Raw genomic sequence first — 26,702 nt, forward strand, 5'->3', positions numbered from 1 at the left:
CTTGGCGGTGATCGATGCGCAGCTGTCAGGATTTCAAGGTGGACGTCCAGTTGTTCCAGTTGCAACGGAGGAAGAGAGAGAGAGAGAGAGAGAGAGAGAGAGAGAGAGAGAGAGAGAGAGAGAGAGAGAGAGAGAGAGAGAGAGAGAGAGAGAGAGAGAGAGAGAGAGAGAGAGAGAGAGAGAGAGAGAGAGAGAGAGAGAGAGAGAGAGAGAGAGAGAGAGAGAGAGAGAGAGAAAGAGAGAGAGAGAGAGAGAGAGAGAGAGAGAGAGAGAGAGAGAGCAAGAGAGAATGATCTATTGCTGCAAACTATCACGTGTCCGCGCATGACACCGATGGAAAAGTTGCAGTTGGCGGAATCCAGTAAGGTGTTTTATCCTATGAACCCTATGAACACTACATAGGACCGCACCTGGAACAGAGTTGATGATCCCCTCACCAGCACGCCTATTCTAGGGGAGGGGAGGTGCCCGACCTTTGGTACCCGAATCTAACAATTAACCTTGATGAGATCAGATTGGTGTCAATTAAGACAAGAGGCGTGTGTAGTTTTGCGACCACGTGCGGTTGAATCATTTCGCAGAGGATGAGGATGACTTCTATCTACGGTCAATAGAAACAAGGAGAGAAACATATACTTTCATGACAAATTCGGGATATCATTTTTTTCCATTTCAAAATGCTATGGAAGCATGTTTGCATTTACTGATATTTAAAGGGCAGAATCTGGGATCTTCGATAGATATGCTGAATTGATTGGAGACCTCGGAATTACCCGCCCGGTCATTGCCTCTTGTGGCACGGCTGTTCTTACAACCCAGCAGCTGAAGAGACAACATTGTCTCCAACCTGTCCCTCCACCACTTCCCCATCCGCGTCCCCGGCCACTTGAGATGAGGACCGCGTCCCGAGCCTGTCCTGTGTGAAAACGGGCCAATTCCTCCGGTCTCAACCCGCGTCCGTCCGCAGTGAGGCAGCAAGGACGACAAGTCGCTGTTGGACCGCGCTGCTGCAGCCATGGACCCGCAGGACGAGAAGGACACGAGCGTCTCGAAAAAGACCATAATTGCAAAGATTTTCAAAGTTCGTAAGCGGAGAGAGATGCTTTTCGTGCAAGTGTGTTTTGTCTGCAGTGTCCTCTTCGTGGCGTGGAGCATGTCAGCAATGCTGACAAAGACAGGTGAGTGTGAGCCGGGACGGGGAGGACGGAGCGGAACAGCTGAGCATTCTGCAGTGTAATCGTGCACCCTCATTAATTACATTGAGAAATTTCTTTCTTTCACTAAGCACATACTAATGCATTGCATCTTCAAGGACAAGCAAACATATGATTTAGTCTGAGTCATATTTCTAACTAATTTGAGTTTTTCCAGGGGTTTTAGCTGCAGCAGACGAGGGGAGGATGGGACATAGGGAAATAGTGCACGGATTCATCCGTCTTAATTATTCAGTCCAAAATGCGTAACGATGCGATGGTTCATATTAGTGGCAAGGGGATGTTCTCCCTGACCAGGGAACAAGTCATTTGGTCTCATTGTCAACGCAGACAATACTGCATGTATCTGACCCGCTACTCTAATGACAATACTCAATATACCTGTTATTGTAGGGTGGCCTTAACTCGGTGATATAGGTCATTGGATAATATTTTTCCCTCCCCGTGTTTCCGAGTATGCGTCTGTCTGTCCGTATGCCGCAGTGTGCGCGGCGGCGACGACACGTTTCTAATTTAAGAAGCACGCATGGTGGCTCGTACACCTCGAACAACCCACATCACCTACGATGCACGACGAGACTGGCAACATATTTTTGGTGCTGGTCGAGATTTGGTTTGAGCGTTGTCATGTCTATGGCGATGTCCCTGTGCAATGTGCCTGTGCCAGGCGCGAGGGGGACTAGTCTGGTGCATCATCAGTCACACAGCGGTGTGAGGCTCGTGGTGGTGGTCATGCTGCCCGGGGCTACACACACCACTGCACACTGGATCCCCTTAATCACTCTCCAGCATCATGCTTCAGGTTTCCGCATGAGGGTCGAGAGATACGATTACGCAGAGGCCATGGACGATCATTTGGGAAATAAACATCGGGCTTGTGCTCTAGCTGATGTATTATTCACAGCTGCTCAGAGGTGTGCTTGCTCTGTGCAAAGCTTTGAGTTTCAGATGGCTGGTCATGCGTTGTGTATGTGTGTGTGAGAGAGAGACGTGACCAACACTCAAAAGGACAAGCGCTCCCATGCACATGTCAAAACATTCACCTCAGGCACGTGTGAACATTGACATGCTCACAGAATCATGCACGATGATGTAACCTCATCACATAGACAATTGGCCCTGTGACTTGGCTTATGAGAAAGCGCATAGATTGTACTGAATCGAGATCAATTACAATAAATCATGTCCATCCAAATCCATGGTTTATGAAGCATTATTTAAGAGGGATGCAATAATCTTGGATGGAGAGCATCAGTTAATCCTCAAGTTTCAAAATTGATATTGCAAATATTTTGGTTCAGTGGAATACTGCATGCTTCCTGGCTGACACACCAGCCTGCCTGAAGCCTAGCACTTCACTGACAGGGAGGCAAGAGCTCTATCTGATTTGTCCTGAAGTGCTTTTAACCCTGACCCACAACCTCAAACCCTGAAGTGGTAGATCTGTCCATCTGCACCCACTTAGGCCCCTGAGCCTGGCAACGGACATAAATTGCCACACTGTGCAGTGTATGGTCGCTGCGGATGTATTGGGAGTTTTTATTAATTACATTAAAAAACAACAAGGCTTAAAAGCTTATTCTGGACTGATATCATACAGAAGAGCGCAAATCTCTTATCTCCAAAGGCAGGCTCTGGGGACCAAAGTAAGCTTTTTGGGGGGTCTGTAATGGTTTGCCGTTTCATTTAATCAAGCTTGGATGACACGTACAGTGATCATTGCTACAGGGAGTATTTTGATAGAGGGAATGACGGGAGTTTGACCCTCCTGAGGTGAGGTGGATGATCAGAGAGATGTGGAACTCCCATCTGACTGCTCTCCCATCACTTCCGAATACCAACAAGCATTACTCATGTCCTAACACACCCACCATGCCCCCTCTTGACTCCTATTGTATTGATGGAACACTGAGGAGTCGGTTTATGTCTGAGAGACTATGTAGAGTTGTGCTGAATAGGTCAGAAGGATGGGGTTTGAGTGATGGACTGTATGCAGGGGGGTTAGGCCTGTGAGAGAGGGGAGAGCATTTGTGTCTCTGTCTTTATTGGAGCAGGTGTGTGGTGGAGGGCAGGATAGTGCAGGTGTTTATAGAGGCAGAGCCAGGCCAGGGTCTGACAGGTGAATGGTGGAGGGCAGGATACTGCAGGTGTAGAGGCAGGGCCTGGGTCTGACAGGTGTGTGGTGGAGGGCAGGATACTGCAGGTGTTTATGGAGGCAGGGCCAGGGTCTGACAGGTGTGTGGTGGAGGGCAGGATACTGCAGGTGTTTATGGAGGCAGGGCCTGGGTCTGACAGGTGAGTGGTGGAGGGCAGGATACTGCAGGTGTAGAGGCAGAGCCAGGCCAGGGTCTGACAGGTGAGTGGTGGAGGGCAGGATACTGAGGCAGGGCCAGGGTCTGACAGGTGTGTGGTGGAGGGCAGGATACTGCAGGTGTCTATGGAGGCAGGGCCTGGGTCTGACAGGTGAGTGGTGGAGGGCAGGATACTGCAGGTGTTTATGGAGGCAGGGCCAGGGTCTGACAGGTGAGTGGTGGAGGGCAGGATACTGCTAGGGATGCTCCGATCTGGATTTTTGGGGCCGATACCGATCACCGATATTTTTCCTCAAGATCAACCGATACCGATACCGATTTTTAAAAAAATACATAACTGTAGGCCTACTGACTGGATAGCCTACATATTTTTTGCTTTTTAGACAAAAGTTTTGATCCATTAGGCACCAAGCAAACGCAGACCCATTTTTATGGCATAGTAAAAGTCTGGCCTATCACCCAGTTAGGGCCTGAAGCCCAAGTCAGTGATATGGCTGTATAAAAGACATCATAAACGTGGCCTTCATGGTTTACATACTGTTACATCCTCCTATGTTTTCTGTTCAGTTATCTGTCTTCCCCAGGAAAAAAAAAAAAAAAAAGATCGTTTTTTGCGATCGGCCATTTTTGCCGATCACCGATCGAGTCATTTGGAGTGAAATCGGCCGATTTAAATCGGTGGCCGATAAATCGGAGCATCCCTAGATACTGCAGGTGTTTATGGAGGCAGAGCCAGGGTCTGACAGGTGAGTGGTGGAGGGCAGGATACTGCAGGTGTTTATGGAGGCAGGGCCAGGGCCAGGGTCTGACAGGTGAGTGGTGGAGGGCAGGATACTGAGGCAGGGCCAGGGTCTGACAGGTGAGTGCAGCAGAGTGATGGTGACGGCAGGAGAGAGAGGGTGCAGTGTCAGGACGAGAGGAAGTGCGCTCACCAAGGAGAGCTTGTGGCACAGGAAGTGACAGAGATTGATGGGTGTCCTTGGTCTGTCTCCCTCTTCCCCTGCTGATTGGACAGCATGGGCGAATGACATCGCCCAGCTTTAGTGTGGCTCTCTCTATACACACACACACTCTCTCTCTCTCTCTCTGACAGACAACACACACACACACACACACACACACACTCTCTCAGACAGACAACACACATACAGTCACATACACACTCTCTCAGACAGACAACACACACATTCACACAGGGAGTACAGTTTGTCTCTGTTTGGGTAATTTCTTTGTTTCTGCCTCAAGGCTGCAAATTAGTTGTGGTTATCAGCGCCTATTCTTTGTAACCTGCCTTGTTCTTTGCTACAATTTTCATGGTTTCAGCCTGAAGCTTATCTGGTATAGCGTGCAGATGATGTAACGCATCATAATTGAGTTCCCTCAAAGCTTCATTCTTGTTGGTCTGAGCTTGATCATGACTTTGCTCTAAAAATCTGTACCCAAAGGAAGGGTTATAGTTAAAGCGTGAATTCTTTTGTGTATTTTTCTCCTCAGCCCACCATTTTCATGGTCGTGGAATATCATAAATGTTTTATCCAACAGAGCCTCATAGTTATTCTAACAGCAGGTTAAAATGTACTTCCTGGAATAGGCTTATGATGCGTTTTGACACAGAATGTATTCCTATGAGACTATTCCAGGAAGTAAATCTGAGCTCACAGCTAGGATACCTGAGGTGTGCATACACAAAGGAATTATATGTTGGGACCATGTCAATGGTGGGCTGAATATTAGAGAATATTATTATGTTTTTTTTGTGTGTAAAATTCTGCTTTAAGGCCGTAATCATTTTTTGTGTTGGTGGTCACAGTCGGGGGAGTCTAATAGCAAAGCTGGGTTCTGTGCTCATTAAAACCTAATTCCAACGCTTTAAAAACCATTGAAAAATCTCTGAACAAAAGCCACGAGAATTGAAAATGATCTATGTAAGGCTAATTTGCATGCAGTTGTCAGAAATTAAACCCCCAGTCGAAATCTGTGAGGCATTCAAACCTGTACTGAACAGAAAAAACTAATCGTGGCGGAATCCCAACCTACAATGTGACTCATAATCATTCTGTAGTTGGTGGAATAACATTTCAAAGAGAATGAATATGCATAAACATCCCCCGTAAGTAGCTCGCCTGGCACATGTCTACAGCATACTGTAAGATTCTCAGAAATCAAGTTGTGCTTTTATCTTATCAGTGTTTTGACTACCGGTACCTTCTTTTTTCTTTTTCTCAAGAATAATACCTGTCAATTTCAATGCTGATCTGGGATGTAGGTAGGTAGGTGATGATGTTTGATAAGAGTTTCTTTGTTGTGCGTCTTGTCTTGCAGGGCACGGGATGACGGCCGAGGTTGAACACGGGGAGCACGAGCGCTGGGGAGGGAGAAGACTGATGTCCTCGCCGCCCGATGACGGCAACGAGACAGAGGAGAGGAACTGCACGGAGCCAGGTACGTACGGAGGAGACAACACCTGTCATCCCTGTCCTCACACACGGGTGCTTTATGGTCGGGGGACTGTGACATTGACCAAGGTTCCATTGTTTTGAGCTGTTTGGAACTCTGATCACATAGTTCGTTGGCAGTGCACTTTTATAGTGCCTTATCCTGACGTTTGTGGTAGAGGGAGAGGTACAGCTCCGAATCCATTTGGATCCACATCCTATCAACTAAAAGGCTTTATGATAAGGTCAGTTATTGATCATTTTTTAGTGCACCCTGGGTACACTTATGGGTAGCAATGAAATGTATGATTTAGATATGTCGTGTAGTACACAGGAGAAAGCACTGACATTGCTCAAAGGACATTTGGCTTTATAAAACATTGATACTTGGTGTGTCTTCTCATTGATTAAACAATCCACGGGGTAACAATGTCCATCAGTGAAATATCGAAAGTATTTTCAGGACTTGTCTTTCTTTAAAAGTGGTGGCACCAGGGGAGAGACACTTTGGGAGGGGACAATAATACAGGCGCTATTTATAGCTCCTTTGTGACACTTTGTTTGACCCCATGAAGATTGAGTGTCTGTTTTCTCATTACTGGTCAGCACAAACCTATAAGGGCCTTTTTGAAGTCAGTGTAGCAACCTTTCTGCATCATATTATAGGGCCGTGTGTGCGTGTACCTTTAACTAAACTGAATTGATTTGAAGTCATTTTACACTGAGTATGATCTTGTGATGTCTGCAAACATTTAAGTTTCCATTGTTTCAGCGTTCAACTTTAAACACAGCGGAGGCCTTTGAGCTGAGTGCCAGTTGACAAGATTTTGGGCTGGAAATCGTACTTCTAATCCGCAGGGATTACCTTTGTTCCTTTCACAGGTCTTGCTCACTGCAGCAGACTGCACCACTCATCTCCCATCCCCACTCTTTCACCCCCCCCCACCCCTTCCTTTTGTTCCACCTTGTCGACACAATGCCTTTTATATGAAATCATGGCCGTATTTCGCGGCTCGCTCATTTAGTAGTACAGTGTTGTGATTCCAGGAACTGGCCAGCGTGATGGAGATGACCACCTGGTGCTCCGCAGTAGCCCCCCCCCCCCCCCACCCCCTCATCCCCCTGGGGCAGTACCCCCCCTGGTACATGATGGTGGTGGTGATGATGGTGATGACACCAGGGTAGAAGATGATGATGATGGTGGTGATGGCAGCAGGGTAGATGATGATGACACCAGGGTTGATGATGATGATGACACCAGGGTAGATGATGATGATGATGGTGATGATGATGACACCAGGGTGGTAGATGGTGGTGATGATGACACCAGGGTGGTAGATGGTGGTGATGATGACACCAGGGTAGATGATGATGGTGATGATGATGATGACACCAGGGTAGATGATGATGGTGATGATGATGACACCAGGGTAGATGATGATGATGGTGATGATGGTGATGATGATGACACCAGGGTAGATGATGATGGTGATGATGATGACACCAGGGTAGATGATGATGATGGTGATGATGGTGATGATGATGACACCAGGGTAGATGATGAGGATGATGGCAGCAGGTTAGATGGATGAGAATTATTATCTGAGTCCATCCCTTTTATGCCGAGTGGGTACACGCATCTAAGCCCTGCTTAATTAGGGGGCTGTTTGGAGGATGCATAGATTACACTTGGCCTGCTTTGGGCTGTCCTCCTCCTCATTATTTGTAAGCTGAGTGAAAGCGCTGTTCTTGTTTCATGAGGGGGGGTCCTGATGTTGATCGGCTTGTTCAGAGGCTCGAGTGCTGCTTGATGATGACCATTATCATTACAGCGAGCGGTTTAATCGTCATTCAGCAATATCATGAATTCGGAACACAAATGTTATTTGAATACCGAACGACTTTGCTGCTGAAATATGAAGCATAGAAGCACAATGACACAATAACATGTTGTTGTTTGAGTCGCTGCGTTCCCTGTCGGCGTTTTGCTGTTTCCTTATTCTCTTTTATGCCCATCACTCACAGGACTTGATGAGTTGTTACTCCCCCATCTCTTAACTAATTAAAATGAGCCGTTTAGAGATTTAATTCCCCTTTGGGCCGATAATTAATGGAACAAATTCTCCAAACGGTTTCTGCCTAATTTGACAGTTACAGTACAATAACTCTGGAATGAAAGCAATTGTCTTTTTTTTTATTATTACAAAATTCTAATGTTTTATGTCTTTTACAGGCTTTGTGAATGATGTGATCGGCCAAATGCAGCTTAGTTTTGACATTTAATTTTTCAACACTCAAATGTAGTTTTTTTGGTAATGATTTAAATCTCATGCAAGCTACTAATTTAACACTGAGGGAAGATGTGCCAGGATGCATAGATAGAACATATTGCACAACTCTTGGCCAATACATTAAGTGCTCCTCTTTCCCTAATTAACATGCTTACGGTTGTATTAGAACTGAACAACACAGAACTGGACAATAAAGCCAAGGTTTTAGCATGGCTCGGTTTGTAGTAATAATCCCAGAGGATTTTGATTCCAGTGGCTTTAGATACGCCATCACGCTAATCTGAGGGAGGAGAGGGGAGGGTTCCATGTTGCATGTATCATATTTTTTTGGCATAGAAAGCAGGGGTGGCAGATGAGTCACACTGCCCCAAAACTGTAACACCATCGCGCAGGCATCCCTGAAAGTGTGTGTGTGTGCGCGGGAAGGAGTGGGGTAGAAGTGTAGAGCGTTAGGGTAATTGGGTGCATTTGAAGGCAAGTGCAGGGGGGGGTGGTGCAGGGGCTTGGGCAGATGTGGTGGACGAGGCCTGGATGGGCCCATCACTGCTGACCCCCCTCCCTCAGTGTGGCCTACAGATGTGGTGGACGAGGCCTGGATGGGCCCATCACTGCTGACCCCCCTCCCTCAGTGTGGCCTACCCCACACTCCCTCGGTGTGGCCTACCCCCCACCCCCCCCCCCCCCCCCGCTGGTGTATCCTACCCCCCCCCCCCCCCCCCCCCCCCCGCTGGTGTATCCTACCCCCCCCCCCCCTCAGTGGCACGCATGTTTGTGAACTCCAGGGAAACAGCAGAAGGAGGCATTTTAAAAGGGGAATTACACAGCAGGATTATACTGCTGCTCATAATGGAACCTGACCTCACTTTGCTTGTCTCTGGCATGCCAACAGAAGAGAAGTAGTGGGGGGGGGCGGTAGGCCTTGGGAGGGGGGGAGAGGCCCTGGGAGGGGGGGATCGGGGGGTGGGGGTGGGGGGAAGAGAGGCCCTGGCCTCAGCACCTGCATCGGCTCATCTTATTTGCTTCAAACATGCCCGACCTGCCTTATGCATTTATTTATTCATTCATTTATATTCTATTCCGCCTCACGCCTTCGTGGTTTGACTCAACACCTTTTACATCGTTTAATATTTATGGATGTATCTAGTCCAACTGGTAGTTTTCTACTGGGAAATACTAGGTACTTTTTTCTTTTTTTTAATATATAGTTATTACATGACTTTGCCACACCACTACAAGTGTACAGTATGTATACAGTAATGTGTTTACTTTCTGCCTCCATTGTTGCACATCCATCTATTACCCAGGTGCAGTTGTGGTTGTGTTTCGCTTATTTTTCCTTTCCACAGCTGAACGTGTGCGTATCACAGCGCCCCCCCCCCCCCTTTAGGTTATTGAACCAGCAGTGTTCTGGTCCAACAAGCCCCCCCTCCCTTAACTACCCTGGTCCTCCACCTGTACTCTCACATGACCTCTGAACTGTCACTTGTTGTCACATGTTGAGAATGTACATGAGCATAAGGGGTGTGTGCGCGTGTGGTGCGCGTGGTGCGCATGTGTGGTGGGCGTGTGTGTCTTTGGCCATTCTGTTGTGTGTTTACCCAGCCGTGTGGGAAGGTTGAGGGAGATTGGAATGTGACCGGGAGCCACAGCTTGGTCTGTGTGTCAAAGGGCACGTGCCAACTGTGGGATCTGCTATGCTGACATGACTTCTGGGTGACATGACTCCTGTGTGCCACACTGCCACAGCTAACAGCACATTCCAGAGCTAGCGCCAGACCCAGCCGTCCTCCTGTGACTGTGACGTAGGCCTCCCCTTGTTTACACCGTGTCTCAGGCCTGCCTGTCACAATGACGCCTCCTGAAGCTAATGGTGTTTGAAGTCTATGGTGTTTGAAGCCTTTCTGACTAGTAATTATGAATGATAAAATCCAGGCTTAATCCAGTCTCGTGAGACTTGTCAAAAATAAGCCTGGATTTTCCTTTAGCAACGTTGATGGAATGCCCCCCTGGTCTGGTCTGAGCAGCCTGTCTGTACACAGAAATGGGTCTGCACCAGCAGACAGGCCTTATACTGAGACCTGTTATGCCTCAGCATAGTGTACATATATATATATATATATATGACCAACAGACTGTAATTTTGTAACACACTACTGTTGTTGGTTTTAGTGGATGTCTTGCTTGTTCTGTTTTCTTTTGTTTACTGCTCGTCCGACAGTTTATTGCAAACATGCCATTCCAACGTTATAACATGCGGATAGATCTAACCTAAGTTGCTTCCATTTTTATATACTTGTGATGGTCCTTATACTTTAAAACAATCTAATCGCTTAGACCTCCATGTTAAAAATGTGCATTTCAATATGGTGCCCAAAACACCCTGCTGTTCTTGCGCTACTTAATTTATGCACTCCAAACCAACTTTAAAATGTGAAGTAAACCTCCAAATTATGAACCCTGTAAAAAATTATTCTCATACCTATTATACATTTTAAACTATTTAACTTTTTGTAACTGAACTGAAATTGGAGTTGGCTAACTTAGTTTTTTTGCTAACTTGCAAGGCAAGTTTATTTGTATAGCACATTTCATACAACACGGGCAATTCAAAGTGCTTTACATACATTATTTAAAAATACAGCAAGAGCATAAGGAGCATAAGAAAATAAAAATTACAATGAATAAAAGCAAATATAAGAAGTAAATAGATAAAACATTTAAAATGACAATAGTTAATGGGAAAAATACATTGATAGAAGTGTTTGTTTAATCATAACTGGTACAAAACATTGCTTAGATTTTAATATTTTAAGGGTTATGGTTAGTGTGTGTGTGTTGTAACCCTAACCCAGGGCCTGTTTGATTTCTTCAGGGAGTTTGTTCCAGGAGCATGCAGCAGCGTGACTGAAAGCAGCTGCACCGTGTTTGGAAGTTACATTCTTAGAATGCTAGAAGAACTTACAGGAAGTTCATAGTGGCTATTGAATTGCTTGTTCAGTTGTACATGAAAATACATTTGTTTTATGAGCTGCAGTACTCAAATGTTGTAAATATGACACTTGTAAATTCAATATAGCCAGCTAAATCACTACCAAGCCAGAATAACAAATTACTTTTCACTGTGAGACACCAGTAAAAACATGCAATTTCATCCAATATTAAATCCAAAATGTTCAGCAGCCAACACTCCAGTCTCTGTTGCCTAGTGGTAATGACAATGCCTTCCCTCCCTTACAGAACAGAGCTCAAGTCCCACCTGTGGAAAATATATTCTCATATCTTGTTGCTGTTGTTTTTCCCTCTTTCTTTCAACAATTTAAGTACAGTATAAACATTTGCGTTTCCTATCGACTTACTTAGGTTTAACTACCTACTATAAGTTAGGTTTAACTACCTACTATAAGTTAGGTTTAATTGACTTCTAGTAGAAGACTCTTTCCACTCCACTGAATTACACCCAGAACCATTCAGCTCCAACACTGTTGAAGCTCAGAGAACTCTAAATGAAGAACCCTGAAGAATAATTGTTTTGATATTGTACAACTCAACATGGGTTTTAATGGTCACCAAAAGCTTATTGATCTTGCTTGAAGATATCTCATAGAATTATCACTGTTCTACTAACGTCTTTCTCTACCATTATACTTTTAGCCTGCTGAGCCGCACACAATCTCTGCTGCAACGTCCTTTTCTCGTGTATTTTATAGTCACCCTCTCATCTGAAATTGAATGAGTATCTGACATAAATGTTGATGAACATACTTTATGATTAACGAATCAGCTTATTTCCTACTCTCAGCGTTGTCTTTAATAATTATTTTCTCATGTCTCTCCGACTAATTGCATTTAGTGTGCGTGTGTGTATGCGTCAGAATTATTACGACAGAATTATGGAAACTTCTTCCCCTACCGTTATACTTTTATCCAGCTGAGAATGCACCAGGTTTCTACTAAAACTAGGAAACAATATTATATAACATTCACAATAGTCTAACTGTAAAAACAGAATGTTCCAATAACTGTTTCTTGTGAGTGTTATTGATTCATTGATGAGCAGTATACCTACAGTATCTAAATAAAAAAATCAGCATTCACAATCTCATGGTGGGTGTAAAGAGTAATCGATTATTCAATTGGTTTTTATATTCAAGGTGTTAAAATCACCAACCACACAATATCTGATGCAGTTTTCCCTCACTTCTTTCTTCAGGTATACTGACATTTGAATTGAGTTACTCTGAGTCTGCAGCACAATAACACCTCAATAACACCTCTGTTTGTTTGTTGTTTTCAACCTGTCTGACAACCCTTTGCAGCTGAAACAGCACCTAGCTCTGGTCTGTGGTGGTGGCCTCTCTCCCCAGACCCATTTACAGAGCTGCACATCTATAATAATCATATTTCCCCAAATTCACTTATGCACTGCATAATTCTTGTCATATTTTCTTTTCGTTTTTGTTTTCCGAAAGATTGTACACTTGACTCATCCTTTTGAATAATGAAATACTTCTTTCCTCCTTCCACCCACCATGAGAATTAGCTGTCAGACATCTAAAAAAGATGGCCTAGATATCAAAATGTTGCATCATTTCAACAGATGTGTTAGGATGGCTGTTTAACTTATCATAGTGTCTTTATAGTTTCTCACATCGGGTAAGGGGGACAGTCCTTTCTTGTTGCCTGAGGGCAAGATTATGCAGTAGTGGGATATGCAGATTTGAGTGTCTTATGGTGCATGTATAAAGCCTGTGTTTGCGGTGAGGAGAGCACTGGTATACTGTAGGATCCCAGATGTGTTCGGGGGGGAGGGGGGGGGGGCGTCGTTGTCTATCTCTCAGGGGAGATTGATGGGTGAGGGATTGATTGACCACCAGTTAGTTAATGATTTGGGATGCCCAATGCATTGAAGTGGTTAGCAGGACAGGGTGTGTTCTTGTAAACCCTCCAAAGCTTCCTTATGAGGGCTCTGTGGACTTAGTGATTACTTCTGGGGCTGATTAAGAGGGAAGGGAGAGGACGGGATGGAGGGGGTGGGGGATGGGGGGGCGGAGGAGGAGAGTGGAGAGATGAACAAAAGTGTTGCCAGTAATTTCTTGCATAAGCAGCACAGTCAAGTGTCCAAACAGTGAATCCATGGTTTGTTTATAGATGTGTAGCTTAACCCTCTCATGACTGGGTTGTTTTTCTTGCTTTCCAATTGAAGACTTCCCAAAAGCTTTCAAAGCAGAAACAGAATGACCATAACATATATATTTTTTGTAATTTTCAGAAGGACTGAGTACAAATTCCTTGACTTGGTGTTGGAAGATAGCTTGCTTGTTAATACCACACAATTTTTAGAGAACACATACACCTTATGTGGAAAAAGCATCTCAGTGCTTTTTAATTATTTTGGGCAAGAGAATTGCTTCAAATATGAGAATAGTACAACATCCCAGTCTTTACATCTTTCTCTGACTGAGTCAGCCCCACAAGCTGCTTTGGCAGGCATTGCTGTTGGATACATGTGATGTGATTATGTTAGTTAACACAATAATATTGCCTCTGTATAGCCTATAGTTTTCGTCTGTCAATGGCTAGGTTGGTAAAAGGTTAGAATATCATAACAATGTGACATTTGTTTATGTTCTGCCAAGTCGATTCAGTTCATACTTTATGGTTGTTGAAACTGATTGACACTATACTTGTCAAATGTGCTGCTTCTTTATACCCTTTAAAATATATATATGTTTTTATCTCTGCTTCACTTGTATTAAACGAAATGATGTATATATAAAACCCTAATTAATGCAGAGACATTTGGTTGAAACCGAGCATGGCAAAGTCACCTTGACCCATTTGGGGTATTAATCTATATGTTGCTATTCTGGGGCCAGGTTTGGGACGCGTCATTTAATCGAGCAGTGGCGGGCTGGAGCCGACTGTGAGCCCGCCTGTCCTCATGTGGGAAACGGCTGTGGAACCATGTCCGTGTCCGGACTGACCTCCACGTAGAGGGACACACGGGCAAATCCCGCAGGTGTCTGGTTCACTGTTTACACCGGCGACCCTCTCTGCACCGTCCAACTGGACGCACCCGTTGTCGCCCTATAAATACCTTTGAGATCGCCTATTTATACACACACACAGTCACACACACACAGCCAGACATGATTGTCTCGTGGCACGAAGGGGTTGTACCGTTAACTACAGATTGCTGGTAGTGCCATTTAATTATTGATTGTTTCACGGCAGAACTCCCGAGTCGGTAATTGGACGCTGCGTCACGGCGGAGGAACGGGACAGCGGGCAAAAGCGCACTAAGCCAAACAGAGTTATTTGTTGCTGGCTTGGCAGCGCTATTTGTGATTGCCTTAAGCTTTTCAGTCTTTATTGACAGATCAAGGAGATAATGTACGCTCTGTATTTTTCGACCAATCCCATGAAATATTGTTGTTTGCAGTATTTTTCAGGTTAAATACCACCTCTCAGACGCAGATGTCATAACCTAAAACCGGTTGCACTTGTGATCTCGCGAGCAGTAGGCTACACAACGATCCATTCTCCGCATTATGGATATATATATATATATATATATATATATATATATATATATATATATATATATATAGTCGATGCAGTAAAACAGTTTCCAGCACAGTATTCTAAATCCAACATCAGTGTCGTGTATGACAAATACAGTGTACGACCTTGGGGCATGGACATGCATGGTAGGGTGCGTCTGTGACCCCGCATCTACCCGAACATTTTCCTGCACACTCGCTCTGAACCGGCGTTAGTGGGGGGGGGGGTCAGGATGTAACGGGCAACATATCATATCCCATCAAAATAATATGGTAGATAAAGAGTTCGCACAAGCGGTGTTACCAAGCATTCACCACTTGAATTACTATGAATCATGAATGAGCGCCATCTAATGTTGATGACAGCGAATTGCATCAGGTGTGGGACGACAGGTGTGGGACAGGTGCACTGAGTCTTAGATGAGTAGTGTTCCGTTTCATGGGTAGCGTTTTGTGTTGAAAATAGGACGTAGTTATAACATAATTATAATTATGCTGATTTAGCTCTGGGGGGGGGGGGGGGGGGGCGGTATTCCATCAGTCGCTAAAGGAAAATCCAGGCTTATTTTGATGAATCTCGCTAGAGTTATAAAAATAAGCCTGGATTTTCCTTTAGCGCCGTTGATGGACTACCCCCCAGAGCTAAATCAGCATAACTATGACAAGTCCTGTTTTCAACACAAAACGTGTGAATACCCGCCTGGACAGTTTTCTGACTGCATTTTGTTCCTCACATTACCTGTTGTTATAAATACAAATCTGTACCTCATTTAAATGTAGACTATGCATTCTGGACATGTCGCTGTTTGTACGAATTTAACTTCAGTGTGTGAGGTCCTCCTGTGTGAGGCCATGCCTTCACACCTGTTAAATTACATTTTACCTGTATTCTGGACCCAGCATGAGGTGAGACCCTCCCCCCAGAGACGGGAGGGACAGACTGTGTCCCCCTCCCCCTAGAGCCAGATGCTGCAGGTGGGACCTTGGCCCTAGGCATTATGGGTAGATACGGGGTCAGCCTGTTCTCCAGCTGGGGCTTATGGGAGCTGATTCAGCAGGAGGAGGTTTTAGAGTGTCTGCTCGTCCGCTGGCTTACTGTTTCCCGCTACCACTGTTTTTTGAGCATTACCACCATTTTGTTTTTCGAGCATGGATGATGATGATGGTTACTTTTGCAACCCGACGAAGTCATTGATTGCCGAGATTGACTGTCAATGTCACCACAACGTGTGTGTGTGTGTGTGTGTGTGTGTGTGAGAGGGTAATATGGAGCCTGCTGTCACGGGATGCATGGTGACTGATGTTTTCTTTTGTTCTCCTCAGCAATAAAGGAGTTCCCCGTAGACATGTTCTCCAACGTCGAGCGCAAGAGTGGAGCCGTCCTGCTGCACATCGCGGCGGTAAGAGAACTCATGCACCTGCACTCTGGTGTTTATTTGACCCAAAGCCGGGGGGGGGAGGAGGGGGGTTTCCTCTTCTATCTCCTCACTCATGACAAACCCCTGTCCTGCTGTGCCCAAGCCTGCTTCCATCACCCGCTCTCCCAGCCAGGGCCGGCCACAGGCATAATCAGTCTGTGGTTGTTTAGGGCCACCACCGCTAGAGGGGGCCACACTTTTTCTGTCGATTTAGCGCAAGCTACCACCCACCAATCAAAACTCTGCTACCCCCCCCCCGTCGACAAAACACCTGTCAATGGAGAAAAAAAAGTGGGGGGGGGCACATTCACAGACCCAAGTCCCCGGGTCTGCTCACAGCAGATGATGCGTGTGAAGTTCAGATGATGAATTTGGATTGTAATGAATGAGATGTGGAAGGAATAAATCCTTATACTGTATAGCAGTCCTGCAGTGCCCCCTGGGGCCATCAGAGGACATAGCATGATGACAGGTCTGATCTATAATTTATATATATCACACCAGCTCTACTGAAATAGGATTTCCCCCAACCCCCCAGAATGGTGAAGGACAAGGCGTCCCATCGATTTGACTTGCACTGTACTACAATTCCCAGTTAAAATCAATGGATCATCTAAATTCAAAGGATGGTGTTTTTCATCCTTCACTTGACCTTTAGCAGGAGAAATCCTATTTTATTTATTTTTTTGTTATTTAAGGGGCAGTCCCACCCATATATATATTTTTTTAAATTTACATAAAAATTTTTTGTGATGGAGATAGTAGAGATTAGACAGGAATGATGGGTGAAAGAGAGAGAGAAGGGATGACATGCAGGATATGTCCGCGGCCGGAATTGATCCGGGAACCCTACGGTTACGTGGTCAACGCCAATTCTGAAACATGCACACTAGGGTCGGGCGGTTATACTGTATACAGCGTTTTTTGAAAATAGTAACAGTATTTGTCAATGCCGTCATAAAACCATCCTAAATTGCTTTATGTAATGAATGCCTTAAGATTGTTTGTCCAGCACCACTGTGTGGTTGAAGATGCTATGAAAGTAATTTTGTAAACAATGTAATTAATATAAAAATAAATAACCTGTTAAAAAAAAGACGTGTCACACAAACATGCACACAGACACAAAGGCTTTTAAAAAGGCTTGACTGTTCTTTCCTCTCTCTAAAGGCTCTCTATATGTTCCTGGCCTTGGCCATAATATGTGATGACTACTTTGTGACGTCGCTGGAGAAGATCTGTGAGGTGAGAGTTTCTACCCGCCCCCTTTTTGTATTTTATTTTATTTCTTTTAACATATGGTCATTAAGACCTTTTGCTAGCATATCAGCCCAATAGAGCTCTCAGGTCTTCTGACGCTGGCTTTCTCTGTGTAACACATGTTCAAAAGAAGAGATTTGGTGAGGCTGCATTCTCATTTTATGCACCCAAATTGTGGAATGCACTGCCAGTTTACATTAGGGATGCAACCTTAGCAAATATGTTCAAGTCAAGACAAAAAAAAAACATCTCTTTAAATTGACTGCCAAAGACGCCAATTGGCGTCTTATAGAATAGTAACGTTGACTGCCAAAGATTGGGATTTATTTATTTTTTCGCGGGGATCGCGTTATTGACATGTTCTACACCTAGCGAGTGAATTTCAGACTTGGGTGTAATGTATTTCGGTCCCAGATGGGGGCAGTAGTTCGATAAAAGCCTGGAGAAGGAAGTGGCTTGCTGTGGGTTGTAGTAATGGCGAAACGGATCAGGGTATGTGCCAAACGCGGCGCGGAGCATTGCGGCGCGGAGCATTGCGGAGCATCGCGGCCATCGCGCGACTCTTCAAACAGTTCAGAGTCGGACGATACAGAAAAAGTGCAGAAAAAAAAAAAAAAAAAGTTCTGCAGAAAAAGCTCGTTTTCTCTGTTTATTGGTCAAAATCAGGTGTTTTTGCTGAAACCACCCTATGTTCTACGGCCGATTTCTAAACACTCAAAGAGGCTAGAAACAAACTTTCTTTTTCTGATGAAAGAAGAGAGTCTAAAGTTTTGGTAGATATGTTCAATGTTTATGTAGTCCGAAAAGTCAATATTTGGTGGGTCTTCAAAGTTCAGCGAAAATGCCCCAAAAGTCTGGCAGTGTGGAGCTCTCCGCTCTGAACATGGCTGGCAGTCAAAGAGTTAATATTGACTTTCAATGACTAAATAATTAAATTATGATTATATAATGATTGGAGCTCTTTGAGCCGCAACGTTTGCAGGAAAAGCGCTATACAAATAAAAGTTACTATTATTGTTGATGAGTTTTCTGAAATCTTCGTAGCAGCTAAGACCTTTGCTGACAATGGACTTGGTGCTTTTAAAGCTTTTCAGTAAAACTCAGTGTTTTTGACATAGGACATTGTCATAACGATGATGCCCTTACCTCTCCTCTGCCTCTTCCTTTTCTCTCCTTCTTAGAAACTAGACCTGAGTGAGGATGTCGCTGGGGCCACCTTCATGGCAGCTGGTAGTTCTGCACCAGAGCTCTTTGCTTCCGTCATAGGTAGAATGTCTCATGCGCATACACACACACACACACACACAGATGGCAATTGTCAGGTCTGATTCTGGTTGGCTGCCTCCCTTTGTGCAGGTGTCTTCATCACCCACGGCGATGTGGGGGTGGGGACCATCGTCGGCTCAGCAGTCTTCAACATCCTGTGCATCATCGGCGTGTGCGGAATCTTTGCTGGACAGGTATGTGGGTGTGTGTAGGGGGGGGGGTGGTTAGTACACTCCAGAACTTTCTTCCGCAACTTCCATTGGTTGTGTCAGGTAGTGATGCGCTGAGGGAGTAGGAATGCCAGGGTTAGGGTTGGGAGACTGTGAGAGACAGTGAGAGACGGTGTCCTGTTAGGATCGGACGTGTGCTAACCTTTCTGGTGGCCCTACTATACTACAGTATCTCTCTACTCACCAACACCAGTTTCTCCAGCCTGTTGTGATTTGTGACTGTGAGAGAGCTGAACCAGGATGATTCACCCAAGATACGAGGATGGACTTTTATGTTCCCGTCGGCCCTGCAGAACAGATGGATTTGCATTTCCGTCAGCGGAGAGCAGTCGTGACTGGCATTTTGAATTGACATCCGGTTTTCACAGAAGCAGGGTTTTGTCAATTATGATGCAATTATTTGGAGCTGTCACTCTCTCCTCGTCTGTCTGTCCGTTGATGCTTATTGCTGGAGGGTGACATGGTGTTCCTTCAGTTCAACACTGCTGAGGATGAGTTCTTGCACTTATTGACATTAAGGGAAGGTTAGATGTGTTGAGAATGACTGTGACTTCAGAGAACTTTGAGAAGAACATGTCTGGGCTGGTCTTCCTGGAGTCTGTATGTATGACAGGGTCTAGTTAAAATGTCCCTTAGCAGTTTTTCTGCTTTTAGATTATGAAAGTGCAGATTGTACGCTTTCAAGTGATGTCATACATTGAGATCGGAAAATAGTTGAAGAATATATGCTTACTTGAAAGTTGGTACACCTCAAACCAAATACCGAAGAAACTCGCTCTGAATCGAAACAGACGCGTTTGCTACAATCTCGTTGGTAGCTAGCAGCTTAAAAGAAACCATCACCATTTGTTTTTACTGTTGTTAAACATTCGTAATAAAAAAGGTAGTCATTTGCGTGACTTGAGGATTGCCTACATGCGGACCTTTTCACCAGACCGTGTCATAGTGTAAAAAGGGTGATGGAGATGGCTGACTTTTCCAGGTTGGAGTGAACGAGAGGCAGGAGACATTGGGGGGAAACGTCCAATTTTCCGTGTCTTAACAATCGGTTTCTCACCTTCTTTTAGGTTGTGGTGTTGACCTGGTGGTCCGTGTTCCGAGACTCGACTTACTACATTTTAGCAGTTCTGGCGCTGATTGCGGTAAGTTTGACAGTAACACATTGCACATTGACACAGTTCAGTCATAAACAATGTCGTCAGTGTGTCCCTCTTCATACATTGCCCTTGTCCCTTCTCTCTCCAGTTCATCTATGATGGAATGATAGTCTGGTAAGTGTAATCCTTTTCCCTGTTTGGTGTCTTGTTACTCTGGTGTTATGGTGTGGTTTGATCAGTGGTATATCACAGCTTTGTTTGTATCTCTTGTCTCAGGTGGGAGAGTCTGGTTTTGGTGGTCTTGTACGCTGGCTACATCCTCATCATGAAGTGAGTTGTGTAAAGCTGCTTGCTGTGGAAAAAGCTCAGGGCTTGGGCTATTTCTGCACTACATGTAGTCATTTTGCGTACACTTGTTATCCATACATGAACGATACCAACTGTGGTGCGGTTTGAGGGAGCAGGCCGGTGTCTGTGTCTCTCTCTGTGTGTGTGTCTCTGTGCATGTGTGTGTTTGTCTGTCCAGCTGTTTGTTTTGGTTGATCCAGGTCAACTCATAATCTGTCTCTCTTAGCCCCGGTCTGCTCTTTCCACTGCCATAATAGTTTTAATCTTCCCCTCTGCTGTGCCTAAGAGCTCTGGCTTAACCGGATCTCTCGACTCCTGTCTGGTTTGGAGGAGTAATAAAGTGGTTACTCTCCCTTTCCATCCATGTTCACGTTCATACGACACCCACTGACTGTTGCAGACTATTCTGTCCGGAGAGAGATGTTGTGTAGCATCCCTGTTCCATATTGTTAGCCTCATTGCATAATTGCCTCAAAAGTCATATTTTGGCCAAATTATATTATTTATTTATTATATTGATATCTGCTAATCTCCTAACACTGCTGATTCACTGTGCATTATTGCCTATGCCATCAGAATGCTTGTTACATTCCAAAATCACTATCTGCCCAAGTCATCTCTTTGACAATAGCATTTTTGACACTACCGGTACATACAAAGCTTGTGGCTGACCACAAGTGAAGCATGACTTTTTTGCTATGCTACAATTATGCTATGAGGCATCAATGTTTTGCTACATTTGCTACTACAACAGGAACGCTACAGTTTGCTATAAGCAAGCAGCCAACAACAAGATCACAACAGAGTAACAACTGCAAACTTGGTCTAATAAGATTTTTACGTGTGTGTGTGTGTGTTTCACCTCTCCCAGGTTTAACTCTGGCATGCAGAAGTTCTTCACAGGGAAGGGGGGGAACAAACACGTGGCCAACGGTGGCGCCGCGGCCAGCAGCGAGATGGAGGACGGTAATGCTAGTTATGACTAGTTATGACTAGTTATGACAGTGTGTGGGATGACGACCCCTCATTACCGTTGCTGGGAGCAGGTAAGGCTAACCAGACAGGCTTCACCAAGGGTTCAATCATTGTGGTCTCTCATAGGGCTTACACACCGGCAGTTCCGAACGCCGGTTCGCGTTCGCGTGCCGAAACCTCCGAACGTTGGCGCTGTCTGGCGAACGATACACTGGTATGAACGCGGGCTCGTTCGTCAGACAGCGCCAACGTTCGGAGGTTTCGGCACGCGAACGCGAACCGGCGTTCGGAACTGCCGGTGTGAAAGCCCTATCAGAGACTTAATGATGTCTGATTCAATTGGGGCCGGGTGGGTGTGGGTGTTGGAGGCTTTAGTCTGGCTCTTAATTGGGGGGCGTGCCAGTGTTGCTGCCATTTTTCAGACTAAACTGGCTCCGAGGCTACAGTACTGTCTACTTCACCCACAGTCCTCTGCTCTCTCTCTCTCTCTGCCCTTCTTTTATCTGGAGTCAAATCTCCATGTGCAGGTTGTCAGCGCTCCAGTAGACCTGGCTCCGTGGTATCTATCTTTCCACTAATATTGAAGCGCCTGTCTGTTTAGCCTTACTAATCCTGTTGCTTATCGCCTGCAGTGTGTTTTTGTATGCTAGCTCGGGGGTATATGCTGCCACTTTCTCTCTCTACTCGTCAATGTTAATGTATGAATCAATGAAATAACGAATCAAATTAAGGAGGAGCCGGGCCGATGTAAAAGTTGGATGGGGGGCGCATTATAAATAAAATTAACATAACATAACAGGAGGCAAACAGATCAATGTAACCAAGGAAAATTGTATCGCAACATTTAAAAAAACACAACAACAACATTCTAACACGCGTCTCTGTCTCCAGTCAAGCCCACCAAGGCGTACAGCCGAGGCTCGGTGGTCATGGTGGATGAGATGATGAACGCCAGCCCCCCTAAGTTCCGCCTCCCGGAGGTGGGGCTGCGCATCATGGTCACCAGCCACTTTGGACCCAAGACCCGGCTGCGCATGGCCAGCCGCCTCATCATCACCGAGGTACGGGTAAGAGGACGCAGCGGGAAAGCAGCAACGTCCATGTTGGATCGGACAGCGCCAGATCGTTGCTGTTCTCTGACATTTACGTTTACGCCTTATTCCAAAGTGACTAAACAATCGATAGATGTGAGTAAGTGTCGTAGCAGGATACACTCTGAGCGATATGTTTCTTGTTTTCTGTCTCTGACAGCGTCAGAAGCTGGTCCAAGGAGCCAACGGCGTGGAGACCGCAGTGGTTGATGGGAAGGTTGACATTGAGAACGGAAACGTGCCCGAGGACAAACCTACCGAGGAGGAGGAGGAGGAGGAGAATGAAACCATTTCCCCCTTCCATATACCCTGTATGTGTATATATAAACATGTGTTTTTGGTTATCTCTCTTATTACGATGCTAATTGGCATTTGTATTTTATGTCGTTGGAAAGCCTGTTTATTTACCTTCACAATGATGTCCAGCTTGTAAGGATCCTGCATTTGTGGGATGAACAGCACAGCTGATTATGTGGGTAGCGCCCAAGTAACATTTGCCAAAGTTCTCTGACGATGCTAAACAGTGGGTTCTCCTGTTGGTATTCACTCTTGTTTTGAGTTGTTTGGTGGATTGGACGATTGATCTCTTATCAGTAACGAGGAACAAACAAAAGTTGCTGTAAGGGTGAAGAACCGGTCTTGCCTTCCTGGGACGCCAACAGAACTAGGCTCAAAACAAGAGTGAATACCAACAGGAGAATACACTGTTAAGCATTGTCAGAGAATTGTGGCAAATGTTACTTGGGCGCTACCCACATAATCAGCTGTGCTGTTTATCCCACAAATGCATAATCCTTACAAGCTGGACATCGTTGTACAGGTAAATAAACAGGCTTTACAATTATATAAAATCCAATGCCAATTACCATCGTAACAGAAAAATAAACAACCAAACACAGATCTCAAGTTTTTTTTACCCCGAGTGTGTCTGATTTGTGTTTAGCTGTCTGTATAATTGGGGGTTAGGGTTGTCTGTATAATTGTGTTTATCTAAAAAGGAACACAAATCAAATGTTCGGCTGGAAAGATTTGGCTCATCAGCTTCAAACGTACCCTTCCACTTCAGTAGACTTGGTTCCACAACCCAAATGAACGTCATATCATGACTAACTGTGGGGCGGATGTGGCACAGGAGGTAGAGCCAGCATCTAATGATCGCATGGTTGGCAGATCAGCGGTTCGAACCCCAGCAGGCCACATGTCGAGGTGTCCTTGGACAAGACCCCCCAAATTGCTCCCAATGAGCGGGCCGGCGCCTTGCATGGTAGCTTGCCGCCATTGGTGTGTGTGAATGAGAGGCTATTGTAAAGCGTTTTGGAATAAGGCGTTATATAAGTTAGTGGTTCTCAAACCTCTCCTCGGGGACCCCCAGCCACACCTGATTCAACTAATCAAGTTGAAATCATAATTGCTTTGTACTTGATTAGTTGAATCAGGTGTGCTGGTGGTGGAACAGATTAAATATGTGGTTAGTTGAATCAGGAGTGCTGGTGGTGAAACAGATCAAATATGTGGAGCAGCTGGGGGTCCCCGGGAAGAGGTTTGAGAACCACTGATATGTCAGTCCATTTAATTGTTATTCTCTCTGACAAGTTTTTACATGGCTGCCCAAATATCAATGTAATGATGATGAACAAAAAACATCCTTTGGTTGTGGACTGAGGCAGTGTTAGAATCTAGTCTGAGCAGACTGTCCTCTTCCCATGATGCAGCAGTGTTAGAACCTAGACTGAGCAGACTGTCTTACCATGATGCAGCAGTATTAGAACCTAGACTGAGCAGCCTGTCCTCTTCCCATGATGCAGCTGGCTGCGGCAGCATACTGAAGTGGCTGATCTCCTGGCCTCTGCTGCTCCTCCTCTTCTTCACCATCCCCAACTGTGCCAAGCCTCGCTGGGAGAAGTTCTTCATGCTCTCCTTCATCCTCTCCACTGTCTGGATTGCTGTCTTCTCCTACTTCATGGTGTGGATGGTGAGTCGCGCGTGTACGGACTGCTGTGCAGGTGCATGTGTGGGTGAGAGTGGACTGCTGTGTGTGTGGGTGGGTGGGTGGGTGGGTGGGTGGGTGGGTGAGAGTGGACTGCTGTGTGCGTGTGTGATTGCATGTGTTCCCTTTCACACGTTCCCACGTGTTCTGGGCCCAGTTGTTCAAAACGTTTAATCAGGATCAGAATGATCCCGATTCTTCTTTTTTGCTATCCAGGATCAGATCGAGCTGGGTGACCCTAAACCTGTACGACTCAGATAGATCAGATGGATCTGATCCTGGATAGCGAAAAAGGATCATTGTGATCAGTTATTTGTGTATATATACATATTGGTGTGTATTTTGTAACAATGTGAGTATATCTGCCCTACCCTGACAAGTTCCGGAAGAAATTCAATAAACATATTTTTTGAAAAGAGGATCATTCTGATCCAGATTAAAAGTTCTGAACGACTGGGCCCCAGGTGATGTGTCAGTCCTCAGGTGGTAACCCAGTGTGGTTACAGGTGATGTTTCAGGTGCTAACCCAGTGTGATTGCAGGTGACCATCATCGGGTACACCCTTGGCATCCCTGACGTCATCATGGGCATCACGTTCCTGGCAGCAGGCACCAGCGTTCCTGACTGCATCGCCAGTCTCATTGTCGCTCGGCAAGGTTCAGTACACCCTACTCCACCCACACCCCCCCTCCACCCCTGGTTCAGTACACCACACCACCCTCCCTCCACACCACAACACCACACCACCCTCCTCCACACCACAACACCACACCCCCCCTCCACCCCTGGTTCAGAACACCACACCACCCCCTCCACCCCTGGTTCAGAACACCACACCACCCCCTCCACCCCTGGTTCAGAACACCACACCACCCCCTCCACCCCTGGGTCAGAACACCACACCACCCTCCCTCCACACCACAACACCACACCACCCCCCTCCACCCCTGGTTCAGAACACCACAGCATCCACCCCTCCAGCCTCTTTGTCAAATTAATACTTTTTTTTTTCAATGTAAGCTGCGTGTGGTTGACTGACTCCTCCCTCCCCCTCCAGGCCTGGGGGACATGGCCGTGTCCAACACCATCGGCAGCAACGTGTTTGACATCCTGGTCGGGCTTGGCCTCCCCTGGGCTCTGCAGACCATGGCTGTGGACTATGGCTCAGTGGTAAAGGCTGGGGGGCTACTCTTTGAAGGGCTTAGAAGTGTTCTACTTATTTTCAAGTGAATGAGTCCTTAACCTCGCTCGGCCCTCTTATTCTGCTCATCCCCTCTCTCTCCCTCTGTCTCTGTGTCTCTGTCTCTCTCTCTGTCTCTCTCTCTCTGTCTGTCTGTCTCTCTCTCCTAGGTCATGATCAACAGTAGAGGGTTGGTGTACTCGGTGGTGCTGCTGCTGGGCTCGGTGGCTCTCACGGTGAGCTTGTACTGTTTGACATTGAACGCAGGTGGCAACAACACGGCCTGTCCTTGTGTTCTATGAGAAAGGACACTGGATATCCGTTATGATATTGACAAGTGTGCAATGAATGCATCAATCTGGGAGTAGTCGAACAAGCTTGCCACCGTAATCTAGTACTACTCACAATTTGTGTGTGTGTGTGTCGCCCAACCCCCCCCCCCCCACCCTCAAAACAGGTAGGGGGCATCCATGTGAACAAGTGGAAGCTGGACTTGAAGCTGGGGATCTACGTCCTGGTGCTATACGCCGTCTTCCTCTGTTTCTCCATCATGATCGAGTACAACGTCTTCACCTTCGTCAACCTGCCCATGTGCATGGACGCGTAGACGCACCACCATGCCCTCTGAACCAGGAACCTCAAAGCCAAGACATTACCAACCCCCCGACACGACCCAGCCTCACGTGACTGAACCTCAAGCCTCTCCTGTCTTTCTCTGTCACACAACCCCCCCCCCACCCCACCCTCGACCCCTGCCTCTTCATCTCCTTCCAGTCTATACTCTGTCTACCCTCTGTCTTTCCCGCCAAGGCTGTGATAGGAGGAGTCCCCCTCCCCACACACGTACACACACAGCACCTAAAGACTAGTCATTGACTAGACCTTCAGGGCTCTTTACCCTTGGCCAAACCCCCTGCATCTCTCTCTCCAGGTAGAGACCTAGCCCCCCCCCTCCTAGATCAACCCAAACCTTTTCCATGAAGCCACACAAGAACCCCACAAGATGGAGAGAACTCCCACCCCCCATATCCCCCA

General features: G+C 45.9%; 1 protein-coding gene across 1 annotated transcript; it reads left to right on the forward strand.

Moving 5' to 3' along the window:
- Positions 1–1,015: 1,015 nt before the first annotated feature.
- Positions 1,016–26,274, forward strand: slc24a4b (solute carrier family 24 member 4b; the record flags this gene model as incomplete). Its single annotated transcript, XM_080525247.1, has 17 exons — positions 1,016–1,178; positions 5,849–5,968; positions 16,139–16,215; positions 17,404–17,478; positions 18,675–18,759; positions 18,850–18,953; positions 20,057–20,131; positions 20,235–20,260; positions 20,363–20,416; positions 21,306–21,400; positions 22,301–22,470; positions 22,661–22,811; positions 24,306–24,472; positions 25,029–25,143; positions 25,545–25,657; positions 25,838–25,903; positions 26,125–26,274. 17 exons carry the CDS (start codon positions 1,016–1,018, stop codon positions 26,272–26,274), a joined length of 1,806 nt encoding a protein of 601 aa, XP_080381373.1.
- Between the last annotated feature and the right edge of the window lie 428 nt (positions 26,275–26,702).

This window comes from Nansenia antarctica (assembly GCF_963989245.1).
Source record: "Nansenia antarctica genome assembly, chromosome: 1".
NCBI classification, from domain to species: Eukaryota; Metazoa; Chordata; class Actinopteri; order Argentiniformes; family Microstomatidae; genus Nansenia; species Nansenia antarctica.